Below are 21,776 nucleotides of genomic sequence, written 5' to 3' on the forward strand. Positions count from 1 at the left end.
ACAAAGATGTGTTCTATGGAGAGATCTAGGCATACCTATATTCTCTTGTTTCTTATTTCTCTCTTTGATGCCGGAAAGGTAAAATCTTGTTCCACTCCATTAAACTAGATTTTTGTGTGTGTAGTATTACTAATTTGAGTTCATCTGTAATGCAGATCTTAATGAATGCATTTACATGGACATTTCTAGGGATTTTGATGTACTAGGCAAAAAAAAAACCAAAAGCACATCAAAATATTTAGAGTGCCCCACCTCCCAAAAAAACTTGGAGGGCATGATGGTGTAGTGCAGGAGTCCCCAAACTTTTTTGGTCAAGGGCCGGGTCAACATACTTCAGACTGCTGGGGGCCGGAGTATATATGAAATGATGTAGAAAAACATAACATTGAGCCTAGGTATTGTAGACAGTGCCTATTAACATGTAATGAAGGAAGGTTCACCGCTGCACTGTAAGCTTTCAGAGACAGTGCTGGACCCTTGGCTGCTTAATCCAGTTAATATGCAAAGTAGTAAGGAAGGTCCGCAACAATGTCTCTTCTCAATGCTCACTCTTTATTCAGGACATGTCCTCATAACAGTAAAAAAGCACAGCTGACATGTTTCGGGCCAGACATAATAATAATGGCAGTATTTGTATAGCGCCTTTCTCCTGTCGGACTCAAAGCGCTTGCGAGGCAGCCACTAGAGCGCACTCAGTAGGCAGTAGCAGTGTTAGGGAGTCTTGCCCAATGAACTCCTTACTGAATTACTGGCTTACTGAACAGGCAGAGCCGAGATTCGAACCCAGGTCTCCCATGTCAGAGGCAGAGCCCTTAACCAGTACACCATCCAGCCACATGCCCTTAATCATAGCTAAAAACATTAACATGGGCATCCCTCGTGTCTCCCATTTAACCAGAGCAGATGTTATGCCTCCCAACACAGCATGTGCAGGTAGTAATCCCCCTCCAACCAACACAGCATGTGCAGGTAGTATGCCCCCCAACACAGCATGTGCAGCTATTATGCCACCAACACAGTGCAGATATCGTGACCCTAACATAGCAAGTCATATGTTAGCCATAATGTCGCCCAATGGCCTGCCAAAGCCTGCAGCACAATCTCACCCAAACACACACTATCTCTGTAGAAACATATGCAGTGCAACCCTCCATTTCCCCTTCACAAAGAAACCATAACATTCCTGCACAGCACTGACCAAAATATATATATTGCTACAAGTCATCCCCCTCCACCCAATAACCCAGAAGCCAGCAAATGACTGCTTTCTGGCTTCAGTGTGGAAGGGGGTGGTGCCAGAACTGCTATTCTATATACAGGCCACCAATATTTAAAAATGCAGCAGACTGCATCTAAAAGTAATACTTTTTGTGTGTGGGGGGGCCGGTAAGAAAGCCTCAGGGGGCCGCATCCAGCCCACGGGCCTTAGTTTGAGGACCACTGGTGTAGTAGATGGCACTTTCCTATCCCTCCCCTTGCAGCCATGGGGATCCTAGTTTGTATGTTGGACAAAGCATTATCTGAATAAAGTTTATGTGGTTTTACACCCACATTCCAAAAACAAATAGATACGTTAATTGCCTTCATCCAGAATTGGCCGTAGACTATTATAGGCGCATATGACTATGGTAGGGATTAGACTGTGAACCCCTCTAAGGGATAGCTTGTAAAAAGACTATATCGTGTGTAAAGTGCTGCTAAATACGTTAGCATCATCTATATATATATAAAAAATATTCTCTAATGCTGCTTTCAGCATCTATTACACAATTCAGCTGCTGCAGGGACAGATCGGCTGCAAGGGGCTGGTGGAAGTCCCGGATAAGTAGAGCTTGCCTAGCTTAATTTCACTGACATTTCCTTTAAGGAAGCAGGGATTCCTTGTCATTTTTGTTTAACCTTAATGGCCAAATCACAGTTATATTTAAAAAAAAATATATGTGGGGTCCTCCTCCCAAGCCTCATTAACCCCTTATCTTCTATGCAGGCTGGGATACCCAGATTGCAGAGCCTAGACCCCGCGGGGCTCTGCAGCCTGAGCTATACCAGCCCACATGGGCAATGGTATGGGGGGGGGGGGGGCTTTGCAAGCCTCCCCTCTCCCCAGGCCCTTGTCCAATGCATGGACAAGGGAATCTTCTCCACCTCTGGTGCTAAGGAGGAAGTGGGGATGTTGCGGAGGAGGTTCTGGTGGCATCTGGGATTCCCCTTTAAGAAGGGGATTCCCAGATACCTGCCCCCTCCCCAGATGACTATGGTAAGGACTAGATTGTGAGCCTCTCTGAGGAACATTTAGTGACAAGACAGCGCTGCGTAATATGCTGGCGCTAAATAAATAAAAAATAAAAATGTTTCACCAGAAAATAATTGTAATGCAGCAATGTTTCACCAGAGAATAATCGTAATGTAGCAATGTTTCACCAGAAAATAATCGTAATGTAGCAATGTTTCACCAGAAAATAATTGTAATGTGGGCAGCATTTCACTAGAAAATAATTATAATGTGGCAATTTTTCACCTGAAAATAATTGTAATGTGTGCAGCGTTTCACCAGAAAATGATCGCAATGCAGCAATGTTTTACCAGAAAATAATCATAGTGTGTACAGCATTTCACCAGAAAATAATCATAATGTGTGCAGCATTTCACCAGAAAATACACCTAAGTGGGTGTTCCCCCAATAGGCCCGTAGCCCTGGTGCTGCACATGTAAAAAAAAAGCATTTACTCACCTGCAGAAGACTCCTCTCCCTGGGCGCACAGGCTGAGGCGAGCTGCGGGCTGCTAATAGATGCCGTGGCCAGTTCACCACCTGGGGTCACACAATCTGGCGGGGGTGGGGGTGCCAGCTCTGGTATCCTTTAAATGGTAATCTAACCCACTATGGCAGGGGTCTGCAACCTTTAAGAATTAAAGAGCCACTTGGACCCGTTTCCGAAAAGAGAAAAAAAACTGGGAGCCGCAAAACCATTATAAAACAGATATGACCCTAATATGCACAAATCGTTAGCAGATATGACCCCAATATGCAGATATGTCCCCAATATGCACAAATCGTTAGCAGATATGACCCCAATATGCACAAATCGTTAGATATGACCCCAATATGCACAAATCGTTAGCAGATATGACCCCAATATGCACAAATCATTAGCAGATATGTCCCCAATATGCACAAATCGTTAGCAGATATGACCCCAATATGCACAAATCATTAGCAGATATGACCCCAATATGCACAAATCGTTAGCAGATATGACCCCAATATGCAGATATGTCCCCAATATGCACAAATCGTTAGCAGATATGACCCCAATATGCACAAATCGTTATATATGACCCCAATATGCACAAATCATTAGCAGATATGACCCCAATATGCACAAATCGTTAGCAGATATGACCCCAATATGCACAAATCGTTAGATATGACCCCAATATGCACAAATCGTTAGCAGATATGACCCCAATATGCACAAATCGTTAGCAGATATGACCCCAATATGCACAAATCGTTAGCAGATATGTCCCCAATATGCACAAATTGTTAGCAGATATGACCCCAATATGCACAAATCATTAGCAGATATGACCCCAATATGCACAAATCGTTAGCAGATATGACCCCAATATGCACAAATCGTTAGCAGATATGACCCCAATATGCACAAATCATTAGCAGATATGACCCCAATATGCACAAATCGTTAGCAGATATGACCCCAATATGCAGATATGACCCCAATATGCACAAATCGTTAGCAGATATGACCCCAATATGCAGATATGACCCCAATATGCACAAATCGTTAGCAGATATGACCCCAATATGCAGATATGACCCCAATATGCACAAATCGTTAGCAGATATGTCCCCAATATGCAGATATGACCCCAATATGCACAAATCCTTCAGCAGATCTGAAAAGAAAAACCCATTTACTCCTCACCTAGTCAGAAGAACTCCTGTCACGATCTCCTCCTGTCCCGACCTCCGGTCCCGACCTCCTTGTGGCGCGCAACTCCCTTGGCTCCTCTTCCTTCCTTCCGACGTCACGTCCTGCCTGCACTACACTGCAGGGCTACGGGAAAATGGCCGCCCGAAGCCCTGCACTGGTCCGGCGGCCTCTCTGATAGGCTGCCGGCCAGCTGGCAGCACACGTCACACGCGCACATGTAACAAGCTCGCCGCAGCCACTGACACTCACTAGGAGCCGCGGCAAAGGTGAAAAAGAGCCGCTTGCGGCTCCGGAGCCGCGGGTTGCCGACCCCTGCACTATGGGTTTCAGTCATTTTTTTAAACCCCAGTTCAGGGTTACTTTAAATTACTCTATAACGGAAATGATGTCACTACTTAAAGGACTTACGAGCTGAATGGTATAAAAAAAGTTTAGTACCTGTTTTCAATCTACAGAGGAAGGCACCCGCACCCTCCTTTTAATTCGTTAAATAATATCGTGAGTAAAATAGCTTATTTTTTACAATATTAATTTATAGAGTATGAAGTCAATGTTTGCCCATTGTAATATCTTTCCTCACCATGATTTACAGTCTGAAGTTTATCACTGGTGGTGACATCTTTAGTCCTTGCAGGTGATCTCTGCGGAATGTTCGCTACTGAGAGTTTTATGCACAGAGGGAGATACTGCTGGCTTGGCAGTTGGAAAAAGCCATTATTTCCCACAGTGCAATGTAGTTCACATATAGCAAACTATCAAAACCTTGGTCATGACATCACACTGTGGGAGGGGTGTTATTCAATATCAGCCGTACATACTGCCCTGATGATCTATTTGAGAAAAGATAAAGATTTATCTTGGCAAAAGAGGTATCAGCTAATAATTAGGAAGAAGCAAAATTCTGGGTTAAAGTTCATCTTTAAAGTGTAACTGTTGGGCATAAAATAAAAAATCAATTCTTTATTTTTATCTGGTAAACAAGTAATAAGGATGCTAACCAGGCAATCCAAAAGGTAAAATCGCTATTACTTTTCTTGTTGATAAATGATCATTCCCCAGTTTACCTGACTCTTATTTGGTACACACAAAATTTGGTACACAAAACGGAAGTTGCAGGGCATGCTGGGTTGTCCTTTTTTGCTTCTGTACTTCCCCTCAGACTCAACTAATGCAGTTTGATTGGCTGAAGCCTCTCCCCCCCCCCCCCTTGTTTTCCTCTGCCACACCTCTGTTCCTCTCTGATTGGCCAATAATTCTCATACTGAGACAATGCACTTTCTATAGTGAAGGGCGGGCAAAGCAGGCAGAGGAGAATAAAGGAGGAATTATATCAGGATTGGCTTCAAAATAGCCACAGTTAATAAGGGAAATGCTAAGAAGGATTTTCTCTTTTTTTTAACTTTAGAAAATCACTAAACTCAAAATGTGGACAGTGCAATACATATGTTATGTAAGTAGAGCAATTATTTATCTACTTATATATGTGTTGTTTTTTTCTGAGATCGTTTGTCTGACAGCTCCTCTTTAAGTAGTTATAAAGTTATTGTATTGCTAAATGAACAGGGACATAGCTAAAATTCTAACAGTGCTGCGGCCAGTAATTAAACAGTCTCTGGATTTGTAGTGTTTAGACCCCATGACATTTGAATAATTTCATATTGGTAGGAAAAAAACACATTTTATCTACCCAGTAGTTTCAATAACTACCTTTGAAAACATGTGAAAAAAGCACGACCAATCTTTAAAAGATTTAAACACACTGTACTTCTGTGGCATAAAAAGCACAGCAAATAAGCAATTACATGCTCTCCAGCTTGATTTGTTAAGGCTTTGTTATTCAATTCTCCATCATCTAAGTCGCCCCCCCCCCCCCCCCCTTTTCCCTGGTCCTGATCCTGCCCACTCAGCCATTAGAATATGCACTGCATTAGAATATGCAATCCTTTACTGCTTGTAAGGATTTGGTCTTACTGCGAAAGCTCCTGCAATGCCTCAAGATGAGTTACTAAGTGCGCTGAGTGCTCTGAATCAACAGCTCTGGAGTGCAGTGAGGGAGTTGTTTTATTTTTTTCTTGTGCTGCCTCTATTCAGCAGGTCGTAATCTGTAGCTTACAAAACTGCTGGGTAACTCTGCCCAGCATCTGATAACTGTATTGGGAGAAGATTTATTTTCTTCGGCTTTTCCAAAGAAGACTTTTTCTTTTAACTTCCTACAACCTTTGCTTTTTGTACTTGAAAAGATAAAGGACAGAGAGGCTCTGCTTTGGTCCTCAGTCCCGACGCAGGAAGGAAGGTAGACTGGACCCCATGCTGTTGGATCTAATGTTCTGGGATGACCTCTTAGAAATCTTCGCAACCTGAATAAGTCCAGAAGATGAAGATTGTATCGTCTGTGTTGCTTGTAACTTTTCCTCTGCTGCTATTAGTGAGTATCTGGATAAAGTGAATGGGGTGGCAATGTTTTCTACATAAAGCCTAAGCAGATTTCTGATGTATTTCGTCTTCACAGGTAGTTTAACAATTTATGGAGTTGATTAGAAGGTGGCTGTTGCTCTCACTTCAACATGATGTTTGCTCTGTACAGGTGTGTAATGCTGTAGAGGAAATGTGTTACCGCTTTATTAGGGTGATGACAGGTAATAATAATCCTAACATGTGTATAGAGCTTTTCTCCTGTTGGACTCAAAGCGACCGAGAGCTGCAGCCACTAATGACGCGCTCAAGAGGCCACCCTGCAGTGTTAGGGAGTATCGCCCAAGGACACCTTACTGAATAGGTTCTGACCCTAACCAGGATTCGAACTCTGGTCGTCTCCCCATGTCAAAGGCAGAGCCATTAACCAGTACACTATCCAGCCAGTTAGTGAGTCTTGCCCAAGGACTCTTTACTGAATAGGTACTGACACTAACCAGGATTTCAACCCTGGTTATCTCCCATGTCAAAGGCAGAGCCCTTAACCGGTACACTATCTAGTCAGTTAGTGAGACTTGCCCAAAGAATCCTTACTGAATAGGTATTGACTATAAAGAGGATTAAAATCCTGGTCATTTCCAATGTCAAAGTCAAAGCCCTTAACCAGTACACTGTCGAGCCAGCACAGGTCACTACAGGTGCTGTAATAATGTAGCAGTTTAGGGTTAAACTTTTAAGTGATGTGATTTTTATATAAATGTTAAAAACTTTTCTAATTGGATACATTCTCACTAAACTAAAAAAGGAATCCCATTCATTGGCTAAAAGAATTACAAGCATACTAAGTAAATGGAGTTGAGTTTGAGTGCACAAATTAACTTTTATTTATGTGATTGTATATTAATTAACACATACTGCTTTATTTTAACTATAACCATTATCCACTTTTTTAATAGACTTCTCTCTTTCATTATTTTTTAACATTGTAAAGACAATATCATCATTGCTATTTAGCTAAAATCCTAGAAACCACGAGGCAGGCACACACACACACACACTCACACACACACACACACACACACACACATACACACATTTATCACTTTTCTTTCATACACTATGGGCTTGATTCACAAAAGAGTGCTAACTGTTAGAACGTTTTCCCGCAAATTTTCGCATTGCGTGCGATAGTGAATTTTCGCGCTAAACGATAACGTTTTCGCGCGCAAAAACGAATTTTCATGCGAAAACGATATCAATTCCGCACGAAAATTCGCGTTGGCACGTGAAAACGTTATTGTTTCGTGCGAAAATTCGCCATCGCATGCAAAGCGAAAATTCACGTGGAAACGGCCGTGCTAACAGTTAGCACTCTTTTGTGAATCAAGCCCTATCTATCTATTTGTTTATTTATTTTTTTCTTGTTCTTCTTAACAATAGAGTACTTCTCCTCTAAAGGTTAATTGACGCAGACATTCAACTGCTTGTTTTTCTGGAGGTTTCGTATCCAAGAAATGAGCACTTGCTGCCAGGCACAGTACTCCATGTAGTAATGTCACATAATTGTCCACAGCATCTTTGATAGTACGCATGAGTGTCAGTGCCTGTCCGATGCCACGGCAACGAGACAACCAGTGCGAACACCTCATGTATTGTTTACAGCAGTTTATGGACGTGTGTGGAGATACCTCCTAAACACTTCTTAAATGTCAGTTTTGCATTTATTTGTTTGTTTTGCCCCTCCCGATAGTCCAGTGGCCATAGGAAATAACTCCTTCCTCAGCACTAACCACTCCTGACACCCACTTTAAATCTGCTAGGTGTTTTTGTTTTTAAGGTACATTTGTTAAGATAATAGACATGATTCACAAAGCTTTTTCACCTGTTTTCCTCTGTTTTCACCTTATCTATGTTACATTTTTGAGCTTCCAACGAGCAAAAATATAATATCACTAAGATTAGAAAAGTAATATTGAAATAAAGTTAATCAGGGACAAGGACAACTTACTTTGAGTGATTATTTTGCTTGTAAATGTGCTGAAAGGTTATTCTTATCAGATAGGTGAGAAATAAGTCATTTATGAGAAGTTTTGTGATTAGAGCCCTTTGTCAGAAAAAGATAGAAAACAATGAATTACTTTACTAACTAACTGCCAAGTCAGAAAACATAACATACACATTTCAACACAGCAACATTCACGCAAGTTTCTCTGTTGTTGGTTGGACCAGGCTGTCCCCTGACCACTCATCACAACTCCCCCCGCCCCCTCCAAATTCTCCACCATATTTATCTGCACATCACAGCCAGTAAGACCACACTTTTGGGAAGTTTTTTTGGTATTTTTTTTTCCTATAGAGGTGAAATTTTAAAAATTTGAATATTGTGTAAAAGTCCATTTATTTCAGTAATTTAACTTAAAGGAATAATCAGCAAAAATAAAAAAAATCCACTTTACTTACCTGGAGCTTACTCCAGCCCCTTGCAGCCAACTGTCCCACGCTGACCGCTCCGCTCTCTGCCGCCGTCCCGGGCTCCCCGCACGGTGCAGAGGCCGACCATGAGGTCGTCCTTACTGCGCCTACGTGAGGCACCGCTATCAAGCACGGCCACGTTGTCCGCGGCTTACTGCGCAGAACTTCTGCGCCTGCGCAGTAAGGCGTGGACAATGTGGCCGCTGTACGGCGCTTTACGCAGGCGCAGTATGGATGACCTCGAGATCGGCCTCTGCACGGTGCGGGAAGCCCTCGGCAGCGGCAGAGAGAGGAGCGGTCAGCGTGGGACAGGTGAAACTAATATATGAAATAAACTCTTTACATGCAAAGCAAGATATTTCAAGCCTTTATTTGTTGTTGTTGTTTATTTTGATGATTATGGCTTAGAGCTTATGAAAACCCCAAAATCAAAATCTCAGACCATTAGAATATTGTGAAAACATTCAATATTCTAGGCTCCTAGTGTCAGACTCTAATCAGCTAATTCATCCAACACACCTGCAAACGGTTCCTATTTCATGTATTAGTTTCACCTTTTAAGTTGAATTAAATATTCTTTTGCACAATATTCTAATTTTTCCCCCACAAAAGATCTTTATGTACATAGTTTATCCACTCTCGTTTTAGAGGAGGTAACTCTTGATTCCACTTTATGTGCCAACAGTATTGGAAAGCCTATCAATTTGGAGCCTGTGAGGAAGTCCTTATCTAAATTTCCTAGTAATAGAATGCCATGTGTAAGTGTGGTACTGGAAACACCTGCTGCAATTCAGGGTGAATTAAGCGCCAATATTTTATGATTTTAGGAAAGCCTCGAACCATATGGAAAAAAACAGCCATAGTTGCTCCACATCGGGTGCATCTCCCCGATTTAAAGGGATCAATTTAATCTGTTAGACTGTTAGGTGTTGCATGCTGCCACCTGCTGAGTACACATTGCTGTATGCAAGTGTCTAGAGGAGTTTTTGACCTGAAGCAAATTGTGCCTTGACAAAGGGGCCATAAGTAGCTCCAAAACGTTGGCTATATGTTTTATATGGAACCAATAAAGATTCACCTTGGATGTGCCAGCTCTTTTTGATTGAACATTGTACAGAGGGTGTCATCCCTCTTTCTCCAGCTGATGCACTCTCCTTATAGACAATGGGTTTCATCCTGTAGCAAGTGCGAGACAACACAATAACTGTTATGTTTCTCCTGGGAAAGGGCGTATCAGATACTGATTGGGATGAAATTCAATTCTTGGTTAATGTTCCTCTTTAAAAATTAGAAGCTTTCACAATCCTTTTTAACAAGCTTGGTGTCATAGTGGATAGAGCTCCTTGCAGCGATAGGGCTCGAGGTTAGAATCCTGGCCAGGACACTTTATGTTCCTCCTGCGTTGCATGGATTTCTTCTGGGCACTCGAATCCCAGAAACATAGTCGTAAATTGCCCCCCCCCCCCCAAACTTGATCTTAGACTATGATAGGTACATTAGACTATGACAATAGTAGTGATGAGGGTAGGTTCCCACTTGAACTCCCGAAGTAGACGATCCAGTGTACAATCCGCTGTGTCCATCCATATAGTCATAGTGCCCATTATAGGGAACATGTCATAGCAGCTATTCTATCTATGACATGTATGTGTTCTGTGTGGTATCTGGAAAAGTAGTGCATTATTCTGCATATGCGATGGACACACTTATAACAGATATGTGTGAACTGGTCCAATAGACAACATGGTATCCAGTGAAAAGCCTGTGTGTCTATTGTGGAAAATGGGCTATTATCAGATGGAGGACGGTTAGGGTGCATTCACACTATCAGGGCTGCATTGGAGAATAATACCGCAAAGTGAACTCACTGCCTATACAGTTGTGTGTTCACATGCGGTATGATAGTGCAACCCCATGCATAATAAGAGACATGACTACCTATTGTGGAAGATGAAAGTGATATATAAATATATAATAACAATAATATTGATTATAGGTCTAGTCCAGTGTTTCTCAAACCTGTCTTCGTTACTCCCTAACAGTGTATGTTTTGCAGGCAGCCTCACCTATGTGGTGTAATTAGTGTCTCAGTTACATGGAATCTACCTAGCTAAGACGCTAATTACCCCACCTGTGCATAGGTGAGGTTGCCTGCAAAACATGCACCATTGGGGAGTCACGAGGACAGGTTTGAGAAACACTGGACTAGTCTAACCCCGATAACCATGAGCTTGTATGCCGTGGATTAGCTGTATTGCCCATAGTTCTATATGGAAATGTTTCCTGGACCTCAGTGTCATGAGGTGACCATCCTGGATGGGGTGGATACAGCTGGTTATCTGACTCTAACTCCTTATCTCTCTTCAGTTTAGGGAGCTTTCTCTAAAGGTGGCCACTAATGGTACCATTTGCTGAACGATCTTTTACAAACGATTCTTTGTATAAACGATCGGAAATGATTGCCCATCCAATCAGATTAATAAAACCAATCCGAAGGGATTGATCCGTCAATCAGATGGGATTGGTTAAGAGATTTTTTCAATTAGTGGTCCCAAATGATCACTTCCGATCGTTCATATGAAGAATCGTTCGTAAAAGATTGTTCAGCAAATTGTATCGTTAGTGGCCGCCTTTAGGCTGGGACCACACTCGTCTGCATCAAATGCTTTTTTCCGAATGCAAAATCGCATTTCAAATGAAAACCATCGCTAGTAAACACTATGGGCTTGATTCACAAAGACGTGCAAACTGTTTAGCACGGGTGTGCTAAACAGTTAGCATGTGAAGTGCAGTTCGCGGACTTTTGCCCATGCAAAGTGCCTGATTCGCGCAATCGCGGACTTTTGCGTGCGCAATTTGCCGCGATTCGTGGCAAATTGCGCGCACAAAAGTCCGCGATCGTGCGAATTGCAGCACTTTGCGTGCGCAAAAGTCCGTGCTAAACAGTTTGCACAGCTTTGTGAATCAAGCCCTATGAGTCACAGTTAAATGCGATTTTTGCATGCAAAAAAAACCCAAAACTTGCTTCTTGTTTCAAAATAGCGCACATAATGTGTGATTTTTCTATTGAAAATTCATCAGCAACTGTGAAAAACACGTGCATTTAAGTGCGAAAAATCACATGCGGGAAAATGCGTGCATGGTGTGGTGCCAACCTAAATGATATAAAGCACAGAACATGATTTAAACTAGGAGGTGTTAACCACTATCAGCTCCATATCTCTGTATCTATCTATAGGCATTTATCCATAAATCATAATTTTGGATAACTATTATTAGTGACATTTGGGTTATTGACATCTCTGTATCTATCTATATATGTTTATCCATTCATCATAGCTTCAGATAACTATTATAGGAAACATTTTGGCTATTAACATTTTAACCATTAAGTAAGAAATAAAAATACAAATTACAAATACAAATTACATGATAACCAGCATTTAGTTTATTGAATTTGCAGGATGCAAGTCCTGTGTGCTTTATTCTGACTGCAACTTATCAAGCCCACTCAGAGAGGGCGCTGTTGCACTTCCACGGCTAAACAACAGGCTTTTGCATAATACTGTATGATTTTTCTTTATATCCTGTTATCGCTGTGCCAACTTTAACTTTAAATACCATTTGTTAGTGCAGTGTTATTGCTACTGAACAGTACAAGGCTCACGTCTTGCAGTATGATCTATAGCAGCGTTGCAGGTCTAATGAAATTTTGATTTACCTACAGCCACAAGATCACTATTATGACAGCATTTTGTGAACATTTTTGTTGCTTACCTTTACAGGAGCTGCTATGCATGTCACATTTGTAGTGAATTTTGATGTATAAAATATATTTCATAAAAGATTTATTCATGTAAATGTGCTGAGGTCCAGCCGCAGGGCCGGGCCGAGGCATAGGCTGGAGAGGCTCCAGCCTCAGGGCGCAGTGTAGGAGGGGGCGCACAATTCATTCAGTTGTCATTCCTAATTTTGTATGAAGCAGAAATAAATAAGAAAAGGGGATACATAGCAGTGACTGCAAGCCAGATAACTAGAGATTAAGGTGTTGGGGAGGTTGTGGGCCCTGTGGCGCTTCTTAGTCCAATAGCAATCAGTGTGTGACGGCTGGGGTGGGAGGGATGAAGGGGAGCACTCTGATGTCTCAGCCTTGGGTGCTGGAGGACCTTGTCCCTGCTCTGGGTCCAGGTAAACAGAAGATAGAGGCACTCCTTATTCCCTGTGTTAGCTTATCCTGTTGTGTAGCTGTCATTCTTATCCTATGGTTTTTCAAGTGAGGACTGATGCACCCCAAGAGTGCTTCTGAGCGCTTGGCTAATGTAATTGAATGGGATGGATCACACCAGAGCGATGTGATTTTCTCCCAAATGCAAATGTGGGTCCTGCAGCATTTCTGCTGGTTTCTGAGGTGATTCAGCCTCAATGTTAAGTATAGAAAAGTTGAAAATCGCTCTAAAAAGCGCTAGATCAGAGCGGTTTTCCAAGCGTTTTTGTTACAGAAGCTGTTCAGTTACAGCTCTAGTGTAACAAAAAATAAAAAGCGCTACACAAAAAACGCTCCGAAAATTGCTAGGCATGATTACAAAATCGCTAGGCACATTTAGAATTGCTCTGAAAAAGCGCTGATCGTTTGCGATTGCGTTAGCGCTTTTTGGTGAGCACTGGCCCTTAGTGAGTCACAGATGCAGAGCAAGGAAAAAAATTGAGCTTTTGGGTTCCCCCACTTCTTGTAAGGAGGTTAGTGACTTACAAACTAGCAAATAGTGCTGATCAGATCTGACCGTTCTAACTGAGACTTAGGGTGCCCACACACGATACAATAAAATGATCCGATTTTACAGCAGCAAGAGGGAGACGTGTCAGTGCCAAATCTTTATAAATACTATCAGGCCGCCCAACTAGCTTTCCTACCGATAGTTTACTCTGACTTTCATGTACCCTATAGGGTAGGACTGGAAAATGACCTTCTGACCCTTTTAAATTGGAAGAGCATACTGTGGGCCCAACATTGGAACAGCTCTGAGATCAAAACCATGTCTCCTTTCACATTTCATTATCTACTCATATGGAAGAGAGTTCGATTCAAATACAAACTTCAATCCCGACCTTCTCAGCTAATAGAGTTTTTGCACAACCCTGACTTTCCTGAGGGACAGAGTGTTCTGGCATTCAAATGGTGGGCTAGTAAAAACATTGTGAATCTCAGACAGGTTTTAAATAATGGTAGGATTCCCTCCAAACAATCTATGATGGAGAACCTTAATGTTCCTCATTCTGATTTTTTTAAGAATCCACCAGATACACCATTATATTCTGTTCCTATCCCAGACCCACGCTACCCAGGAAATTAAAACTACTTCCTTTGAAACTCTCTGTATGACTGATCCCCTACGCAAGGGTACCTTATCTTTTATTTACTTTATCCTGAATGCTGGTTCCCGAGATGCTAAATTTTAAATTTAAGTTAGATTGGGAAAAGGATCTCCAAAGGGTACTAGATGATGAACAATGGGCACAATGTTTTGACACTCCCTCCAAAGGTAGTTTGTATGTGACTGATATGGACTTCTTCATAGATCCTATATGGTACCTGAGAAATTACATAGAATCTATGGGGATAGATCTGAACTTTGTTTCCGGGGGTGTCAGGAAGTTGGCACAATGTATCATATATAGTGGTTATGCCCTGTAGTAGCTATTGTTTGGCGTAAATTAATTTGCAAGATAAATTATATCCTGGCAACCCAACTCAGTTTAGATCCAGCTATATGCCTTTTAGGGTTGCACCCAGAAAACGTAACTTTTGCTCAACATAAACTTATCCAATTCATCATGAATGCAACCAAAACTTTTATAGCCTCACAGTAGCTACAAAAATCTTTATCTTATCACAGAGTCCTCTCCCGTCTCCACATCACAATGCTAAACGAAAAGATAAAAGCAAATTTAACTGATTGTAAGCACCATTTTGATAAGATCTGGCTCCATTTGGACGCAGAATGTATCATCATGAAGTAACAGAAATGCTCTGGATAACTTTTAGGATCCTCACCTGTCATCCTTACTTTTCTCCTAGGAATAATCTTGGACTGCTTTCTCCTACTGTATTTTTGTGGACATTTCTGAGTAGTGTGGACGACTACCCTTAACCTTCCTGGCGGTAAGCCCGAGCTGAGCTCGGGCTATGCCGCCGGAAGGCACTGCTCAGGCCCCGCTGGGCCGATTTGCATAATTTTTTTTTGCTGCACGCAGCTAGCACTTTGCTAGCTGCGTGCAATGCCCGATCGCCGCCGCTACCCGCCGATCCGCTGCTATCCGTCGCGCCGCAGCCGCCCCCCCCCCCCCAGACCCCGTGCGCTGCCTGGCCAATCAGTGCCAGGCAGCTCTATGGGGTGGATCGGAATCCCCTTTGACGTCACGCCATGGCGACGGGGGAAGCCCTCCAGGAGATCCCGTTCAAAACAAAAAAAAAATTAAAAAAAAAGATTTGCTGCCCCCTGGCGATTTTTTAGCAAACTGCCAGGAGGGTTAATACAATTCTCTTTTTATTTAAATTTTATTTGTTATAATTCTAGTTACAGTGGCTTGCAAAAGTATTCAGCCCCCTTGAAGTTTTCCACATTTTGTCACATTACTGCCACACACATGAATCCATTTTATTGGAATTCCACGTGAAAGACCAATACAAAGAGGTGTACAAGTGAGAAGTGGAACAAAAATCAAACATGATTCCAAATTAATAACTGCAAAGTGGGGTGTGCATAATTATTCAGCCCCCTGAGTCAATACTTTGTGGAACCACCTTTTGCTGCAATTACAGCTGCCAGTTTTTAGGATATGTCTCTACCAGCTTTTCACATCTAGAGACTGACATCCTTGCCCATTCTTCTTTGCAAAACAGCCCCAGCTCAGTCAGATTAGATGGACAGCGTTTGTGAACAGCAGTTTTCAGATCTTGCCACAGATTCTCAATTGGATTTAGATCTGGACTTTGACTGGGCCATTCTAACACATTGATATGTTTCGTTTTAAACCATTCCATTGTTGTTCTGGCTTTATGTTTAGGGTCGTTGTCCTGCAGGAAGGTGAACCTCCACCCCAGTCTCAAGTCTTTTGCAGACTCCAAGAGGTTTTCTTCAAAGATTGCCCTGTATTTGGCTTCATCCATCTTCCCATCAACTCTGACCAGCTTCCCTTTCCCTGCTGAAGAGAAGCACCCCCAGAGCATGATGCTGCCACCACCATATTTGACAGGGTGGATGGTGTGTTCAGAGTGATGTGCAGTGTTAGTTTTCCACCACACATAACGTTTTGCATTTTGGCCAATAAGTTCCATTTTGGTCTCATCTGACCAGAGCACCTTCTTCCACATGGTTGCTGTGTCCCCCACATGGCTTGTGGCAAACTGCAAACAGGACATCTTATGCTTTTCTGTTAACAATGGCTTTCTTCTTGCCACTCTTCCATAAAGGCCAACTTTGTGCAGTGCACGACTAATAGTTGTCCTATGGACAGATTCCCCCACCTGAGCTGTAGATCTCTGCAGCTCGTCCAGAGTCACCATGGGCCTCTTGACTGCATTTCTGATCAGCGCTCTCTTTGTTCGGCCTGAGAGTTTAGGTGGACAGCCTTGTCTTGGTAGGTTTACAGTTGTGCAGTACTCCTTCCGTTTCTGAATGATCGCTTGAACACCAGTGCTCCGTGGGATGTTCAAGGCTTTGGAAATCTTTTTGTAGCCTAAGCCTGCTTTAAATTTCTCAATAACTTTATCCCTGACCTGTCTGGTGTGTTCTTTGGACTTCATGGTGTTGTTGCTCCCAATATTCTCTTAGACAATCTCTGAGGCTATCACAGAGCAGCTTTATTTGTACTGACATTAGATTACACACAGGTGCACTCTATTTAGTCATTACTACTCATCAGGCAATGTCTATGGGCAACTGAATGCACTCAGATCAAAGGGGACTGAATACAATTACGCACACCCCACTTTGCAGTTATTTATTTGTAAAAAAAAAGGTTTGAAATCATGTATGATTTTCGTTCCACTTCTCACGGGTACAACACTTTGTATTAGTCTTTCATGTGGAATTCCAATAAAATTGATTCATGTTTGTGGCAGTAATATGAAAAAATGTGGAAAACTTCAAGGGGGCCGAATACTTTTGCAAGCCACTGTATGTACCTAAATATAATATAATTCTGTGTAGCTTTATATTACCTTGATCATAACATATCTTCAATTAATGTTTTCTCAATTAGTATATTTTCAACTTTGTTACCTTTGAATACTTCAAGCTATATAGCCATACCTCACATGATGTACTGTATGTACTAGACCAGGCATGGGCAAATGTGGCCCTCCAGCTGTTAAGGAACTACAAGTCTCACAATGCATTGCAGGAGTCTTACAGCCACAGTCATGACTCATAAAGGCAAATGCATTGTGGGACTTGTAGTTCCTTTACAGCTGGAGGGCCAAGTTTGCCCATGCCTGTACTAGACTGATTGGGTCTTTGATTACTGCCTTATCCCTGTTTATACTACTGTTTTTGCTACTTAATAAAAAAGTTTTGAAACTAAAATATCACCCAGGAGAAAACTTAGGACGGAAAGTTAATTGAGTAGGGGCCCAAGTATAATGCTGACAAATGCTAGTACGTCAATCAGATATGTCATTTAGCGCCTTGTTGCCTCACATTGTTAGCAATATTAGGTGTCCAAAGATGGGGCTTCTACGTAATCTACCCATGAAGGGGTAGTTTAGATGCTGCCCTCTCCAGCCAACTGGTGAAAAGAGTCCATTGAAAGCCTCAATCACAAAACCACCCATGGAGTCCAGTCATTTTTGTTGACAAGGGAGGAGATGAAGAGATACACTTTAAATCACCAATTTTAAATATAAGAAACCATAAGTAAGATAATTTTTCCCATAAAAAAATGGCAGTTGCCTGTCTGTCATCCTCATCATTGTATTTTGACAGTTTCTGAGTTATAGACTTGCAACAAGTATGGAACAGGTGAAGTTGTGACACATAATCTGCATAGTTGTTCTGCAGCGGCAGCAGTTGATCTCAATGCCCAGACAATTTTTTTTCCTTTACTCAAAAAAGGAAGAATAATGGAATTCAACAAGCAAGTTTGCCACAACTGCATAGTGTCCAGCACTTTAGCATTTCAGCCCTACAGTCCCAGGTTCATTCCCTCAGAAGAACACAATCTGCAAAGCATTTTAAGTTCTTTGCATGACTTTACATCAGGAACTCTACATTTCTCCCACAGTTCCAAGAGCATATTTGTACGTTGAATGGCTTCCCCAATATTGGCCCTAACATTATGGTGGGGGTAATAAATTATGGCTGTGCAATGCATGATAGATTGTGAGCTCCTGTGAGGGTCAGTTAGCTCTGCAGAAATAATAATAACAGCAACAATAATAACAACAAAACCACTCATCTTAGGATCTTCTAATTGCTCACTTCTCTACTCCAAGCTATTTTTTTTTGTAAAGAGTAAAATATAATTCAGAAGACGTTCCTTGCTTCACTTGCTTGTGCCTTTGCCGTACATCATGTCCTTTATATGGTGTTCCCCCTATAGTAAGGACTAGTACCAGTGGCGTAGCTAAGGAGCTGTGGGCCCCGATGCAAGTTTTACAATGCCCCCCCAAGCACTCTATACATAACAAATGATACGGCGTACCAAAACCTGCCAATGGCAACCACAGTGTCAGAGGTGCAAGAAGGGGATGGGGAACAGTTTGTTAATGATTACTACCATTCAAAGCATCTATAGAAGTGATTATTGTGAGCACAGGACCAATAGAGAGCTAATACTGTAGTTGAGGGAGGGTCCCTTTTTGGGCACCTCTGGCCCAAGGGCCCCCGATGCGGTCGCAACCTCTGCAACCCCTATCGCTACGCCCCTGACTAGTACCATCAAATGACATCTCCCATATTTCAGCATATTAGTCCATGTATTCCTGAGAGTGCCCCCTAGTTCTGTTAACATTTGCTTACAGGATTCCAGAGACAGTAAACAGTACATTTGAAAATATTGTCAAATTAAGCAAGGCTATAACGGAAAAAAAATGTACTCATTAGGAAATGGTTTGGCTTTATAATTGGAAGCTTTACATTAATTTTGCAGTGACATGCCTGTATCAGGAATACTTTCCTGTCTGGTTCTGTCCAGTTCTGCTAGTTAGCTGTTTTAAAGGGTCTCTATAGTCACTAAGTTTCATGGGGGTTGATGCACCAAACGCTAGTAGTTACCCATAATACTGCTAGCAGTGTACGCATGTTAGACAATTAGCGCAACCCATGGTACATGACTAACGTCAGTGTTGCTACAGTAACCCGCACTGAGATATTTGCATAACACCCTTTACTGTAGTAATGCTTACGTTAACCATGTACCGCTGGTCTTACTAATTGTGTAATGATTGGAGCAATGCTGGCGGTAGTAAGGGTAACATTGTCATGTACTGCCTGTGCACAGCAATGTTACTGGCAGTTAGTACATCAACCCTCTGATGAGATAAACATGTATGTACGGTCCCAATCCTACACAGAACTATACTTCCTTTTTTTCTTGCTGAAAGAGTTAAAGTGGATCCTAGATTAACTTTTTCACATTGCATAATTGTGTTCCTTTCCTATTGTTTATAAGGCATTCCTCAAGCCAAATACTTTTTTGTTTTTGTTTTAATACTCTAATTCCCTATAAACTAGAAAAGCCACGCCCACATGGCTGCTGTCGTATCACAGGAAGAAATAATCATAGTCTATTAAAGCTGTTTGCAGATAGATGTGCTGTGTAAACTATCTAAACTTTAGATAACATATATAGACAAGTTACTTGTTATACTTAGTTTTTCATCTCGGATCCACTTTAAGAATCCAGGTCTGTACATGACACATTCTCTGCAGTTGTATCGTTTAAGAATTCAAGGCTATAATGCTAGGTACGCACACAATACAATTTCCTGTCAGATTGATAGGTAATCTGATGAAATGTTGCATCCTGTGTACATGTGCAAACTGCTCTCAATAAATTCTGTGTGCTGAAGAAACACTTCTGAGTACAGAGAACAGATAAGGTTTCATGGTTCAAGATGTGTAACCATGAGGCTGTGAAAAACTTAAAGAAAACCTGAATTGAAAATTAAAAGTGAAAATAAGCATACACAAGTCATACTTACCTCCCATGTAGTCTACTCCTCAGTGTCTTTCTCCTCTTCCGCGTCTTGTTTGTTCACTGTGATCAAGGGAATTTTCCATCCTCATTTTTGAAAATGGCCATTACCCATAACAGCTTCCTGGTCAGCACACAGTAAAACTGTAACATCACCCACTTGAGCCATAGGGAAACATGGACATTACCTGGTACATCAGTTTTCCTCTCAGCTATAACTGACAGCAACTGATATTTTACTGACAGCAACTGATATATTTCAGATCTGACAAAATATTGTCAGAACTGGAAGGGATTATTGTCAGAAGAAAATGGTGAGCTTCTGAGAGGAACTGATGGCAAGGTAACTATGTAATGTTCATTTGAAGGTACCTCATGTGTTTATTTTAAATATTTTTACTCAGTACAGGTTCTCTTTAAACTTACATTTTTTACCTTTGGGTACAAAGTAAAGGTATCTATACATTGGCAGATAGGGCAGCCGATTCGATCATCAGATTGATCTCTCTCCGATTGAATCTGTTTAGAGAGGGACCTATTGCTACTACACATCTGCACACAGATGTCCAATAGATTTCAGCATCAAATCTATTGGAAATCTGTGCAGCTGCCTTCCCCTGCCAGTCCCCCAGGTCCCCTCCATGTAATACATACACTGCCCCGGACCCATGGTGAGTGTGCAGTGTACTTTTGAATCACCTGTCTGCCAGACCACCTCCTTCACCGTGGCTTTTTCCATTGATGCTGGGGCCATATGTACTTCACGTCAGTACATGGGGCTGGGGTCACGGGGATACAGGCACCCTGGCTGTAAGGAAGAGAATACTCAGGAAATAAGAAGAGAAATCCAACACTGTTCCTGCTGCGAACCCAACCAAGTGCTTTTGATTGAGATCTTTCCAGCATGCCGGGTCAATCACTTGATTTCAGCTGGAAATCTATTGAAACAATGATCAGGTGGCCACGTTGCAGCATCATCAGTCTCAGCCAAATTCAATCATTATGATTGAATCTGCGGGATATCGATGCCGCAAATCGAGTAATGTATGGGCACTTTAACGCTATGGGATTCCAGGAAAGTTGCTTTGGTCCAGGTTTAATTTCAAATTGCAAAAATCTGTGCTTTTAATAAGTGACTAATTGTCCAGAGTAATGGGAAGAGAAGTCTCTAAATTATCATAATGACATTATCACTTGGGTTATATATGATATATACAGTACAGACCAAAAGTTTGGACACACCTTCTCATTCAAAGAGTTTTCTTTATTTTCATGACTAGGAACATTGTAGATTTACACTGAAGGCATCCAAACTACAGTATGAATTTACACATGTGGAAGTATAGTACATAACCAAAAAGTGTGAAACCACTGAAAATATGTCATATTCTAGGTTCTTCACCTTTTGCTTTGGTTACTGCTTTTGCACACTCTTGTCATTCTCTTGATGAGCTTCAAGAGGTAGTCACCTGAAATGGTCTTCCAACAGTCTTGAAGGAGTTCCCAGAGATGCTTAGCACTTGTTGGCCCTTTTGCCGTCACTCTGCGGTCCAGCTCATAATTATATATTTATATATAAGTATGTAAGTATATACTTATAAATAACTATAGAATAGCACCATAGATCTCCAAATTGCTTAATCACTAACTTCTCATTTTGTGCACTTCTAAAAATAGCCACTAGCTTCTCATTGTGTGTACTTCTCAAAATAGCCTAGCGGCTATTTTGAGAAGTACA

General features: G+C 41.7%; 1 protein-coding gene and 1 long non-coding RNA gene across 3 annotated transcripts in view; one reads left to right on the forward strand and one right to left on the reverse strand.

The window, feature by feature from the left end:
• Window positions 1–21,776, reverse strand: part of LOC137518247 (uncharacterized) — a 70,120-nt gene that overhangs the window by 37,139 nt on the left and 11,205 nt on the right. Inside the window, exons 3-4 of one of the 2 annotated variants that reach the window (XR_011020770.1) lie at window positions 8,379–8,474; window positions 6,495–6,552 (exon numbers count right to left, since the gene is read on the reverse strand). The exons of the other annotated variant lie outside the window; for it this stretch is intronic. This is a non-coding gene — a long non-coding RNA (uncharacterized lncRNA). Of the gene's footprint in view, window positions 1–6,494; window positions 6,553–8,378; window positions 8,475–21,776 lie in introns of those variants that run through there. 2 annotated transcript variants of the gene reach the window in all.
• The window catches only part of VIPR2 (vasoactive intestinal peptide receptor 2), a 171,198-nt gene continuing 155,315 nt past the window's right edge, over window positions 5,894–21,776 (forward strand). The window contains exon 1 of the mRNA XM_068235839.1: window positions 5,894–6,383. Coding sequence (XP_068091940.1) covers window positions 6,333–6,383 — 51 coding nt within the window. The 5' untranslated portion in view covers window positions 5,894–6,332. The remainder of the gene's footprint in view (window positions 6,384–21,776) is intronic.

Source organism: Hyperolius riggenbachi, chromosome 5 (genome assembly GCF_040937935.1).
Source record: "Hyperolius riggenbachi isolate aHypRig1 chromosome 5, aHypRig1.pri, whole genome shotgun sequence".
Taxonomy (NCBI): domain Eukaryota; kingdom Metazoa; phylum Chordata; class Amphibia; order Anura; family Hyperoliidae; genus Hyperolius; species Hyperolius riggenbachi.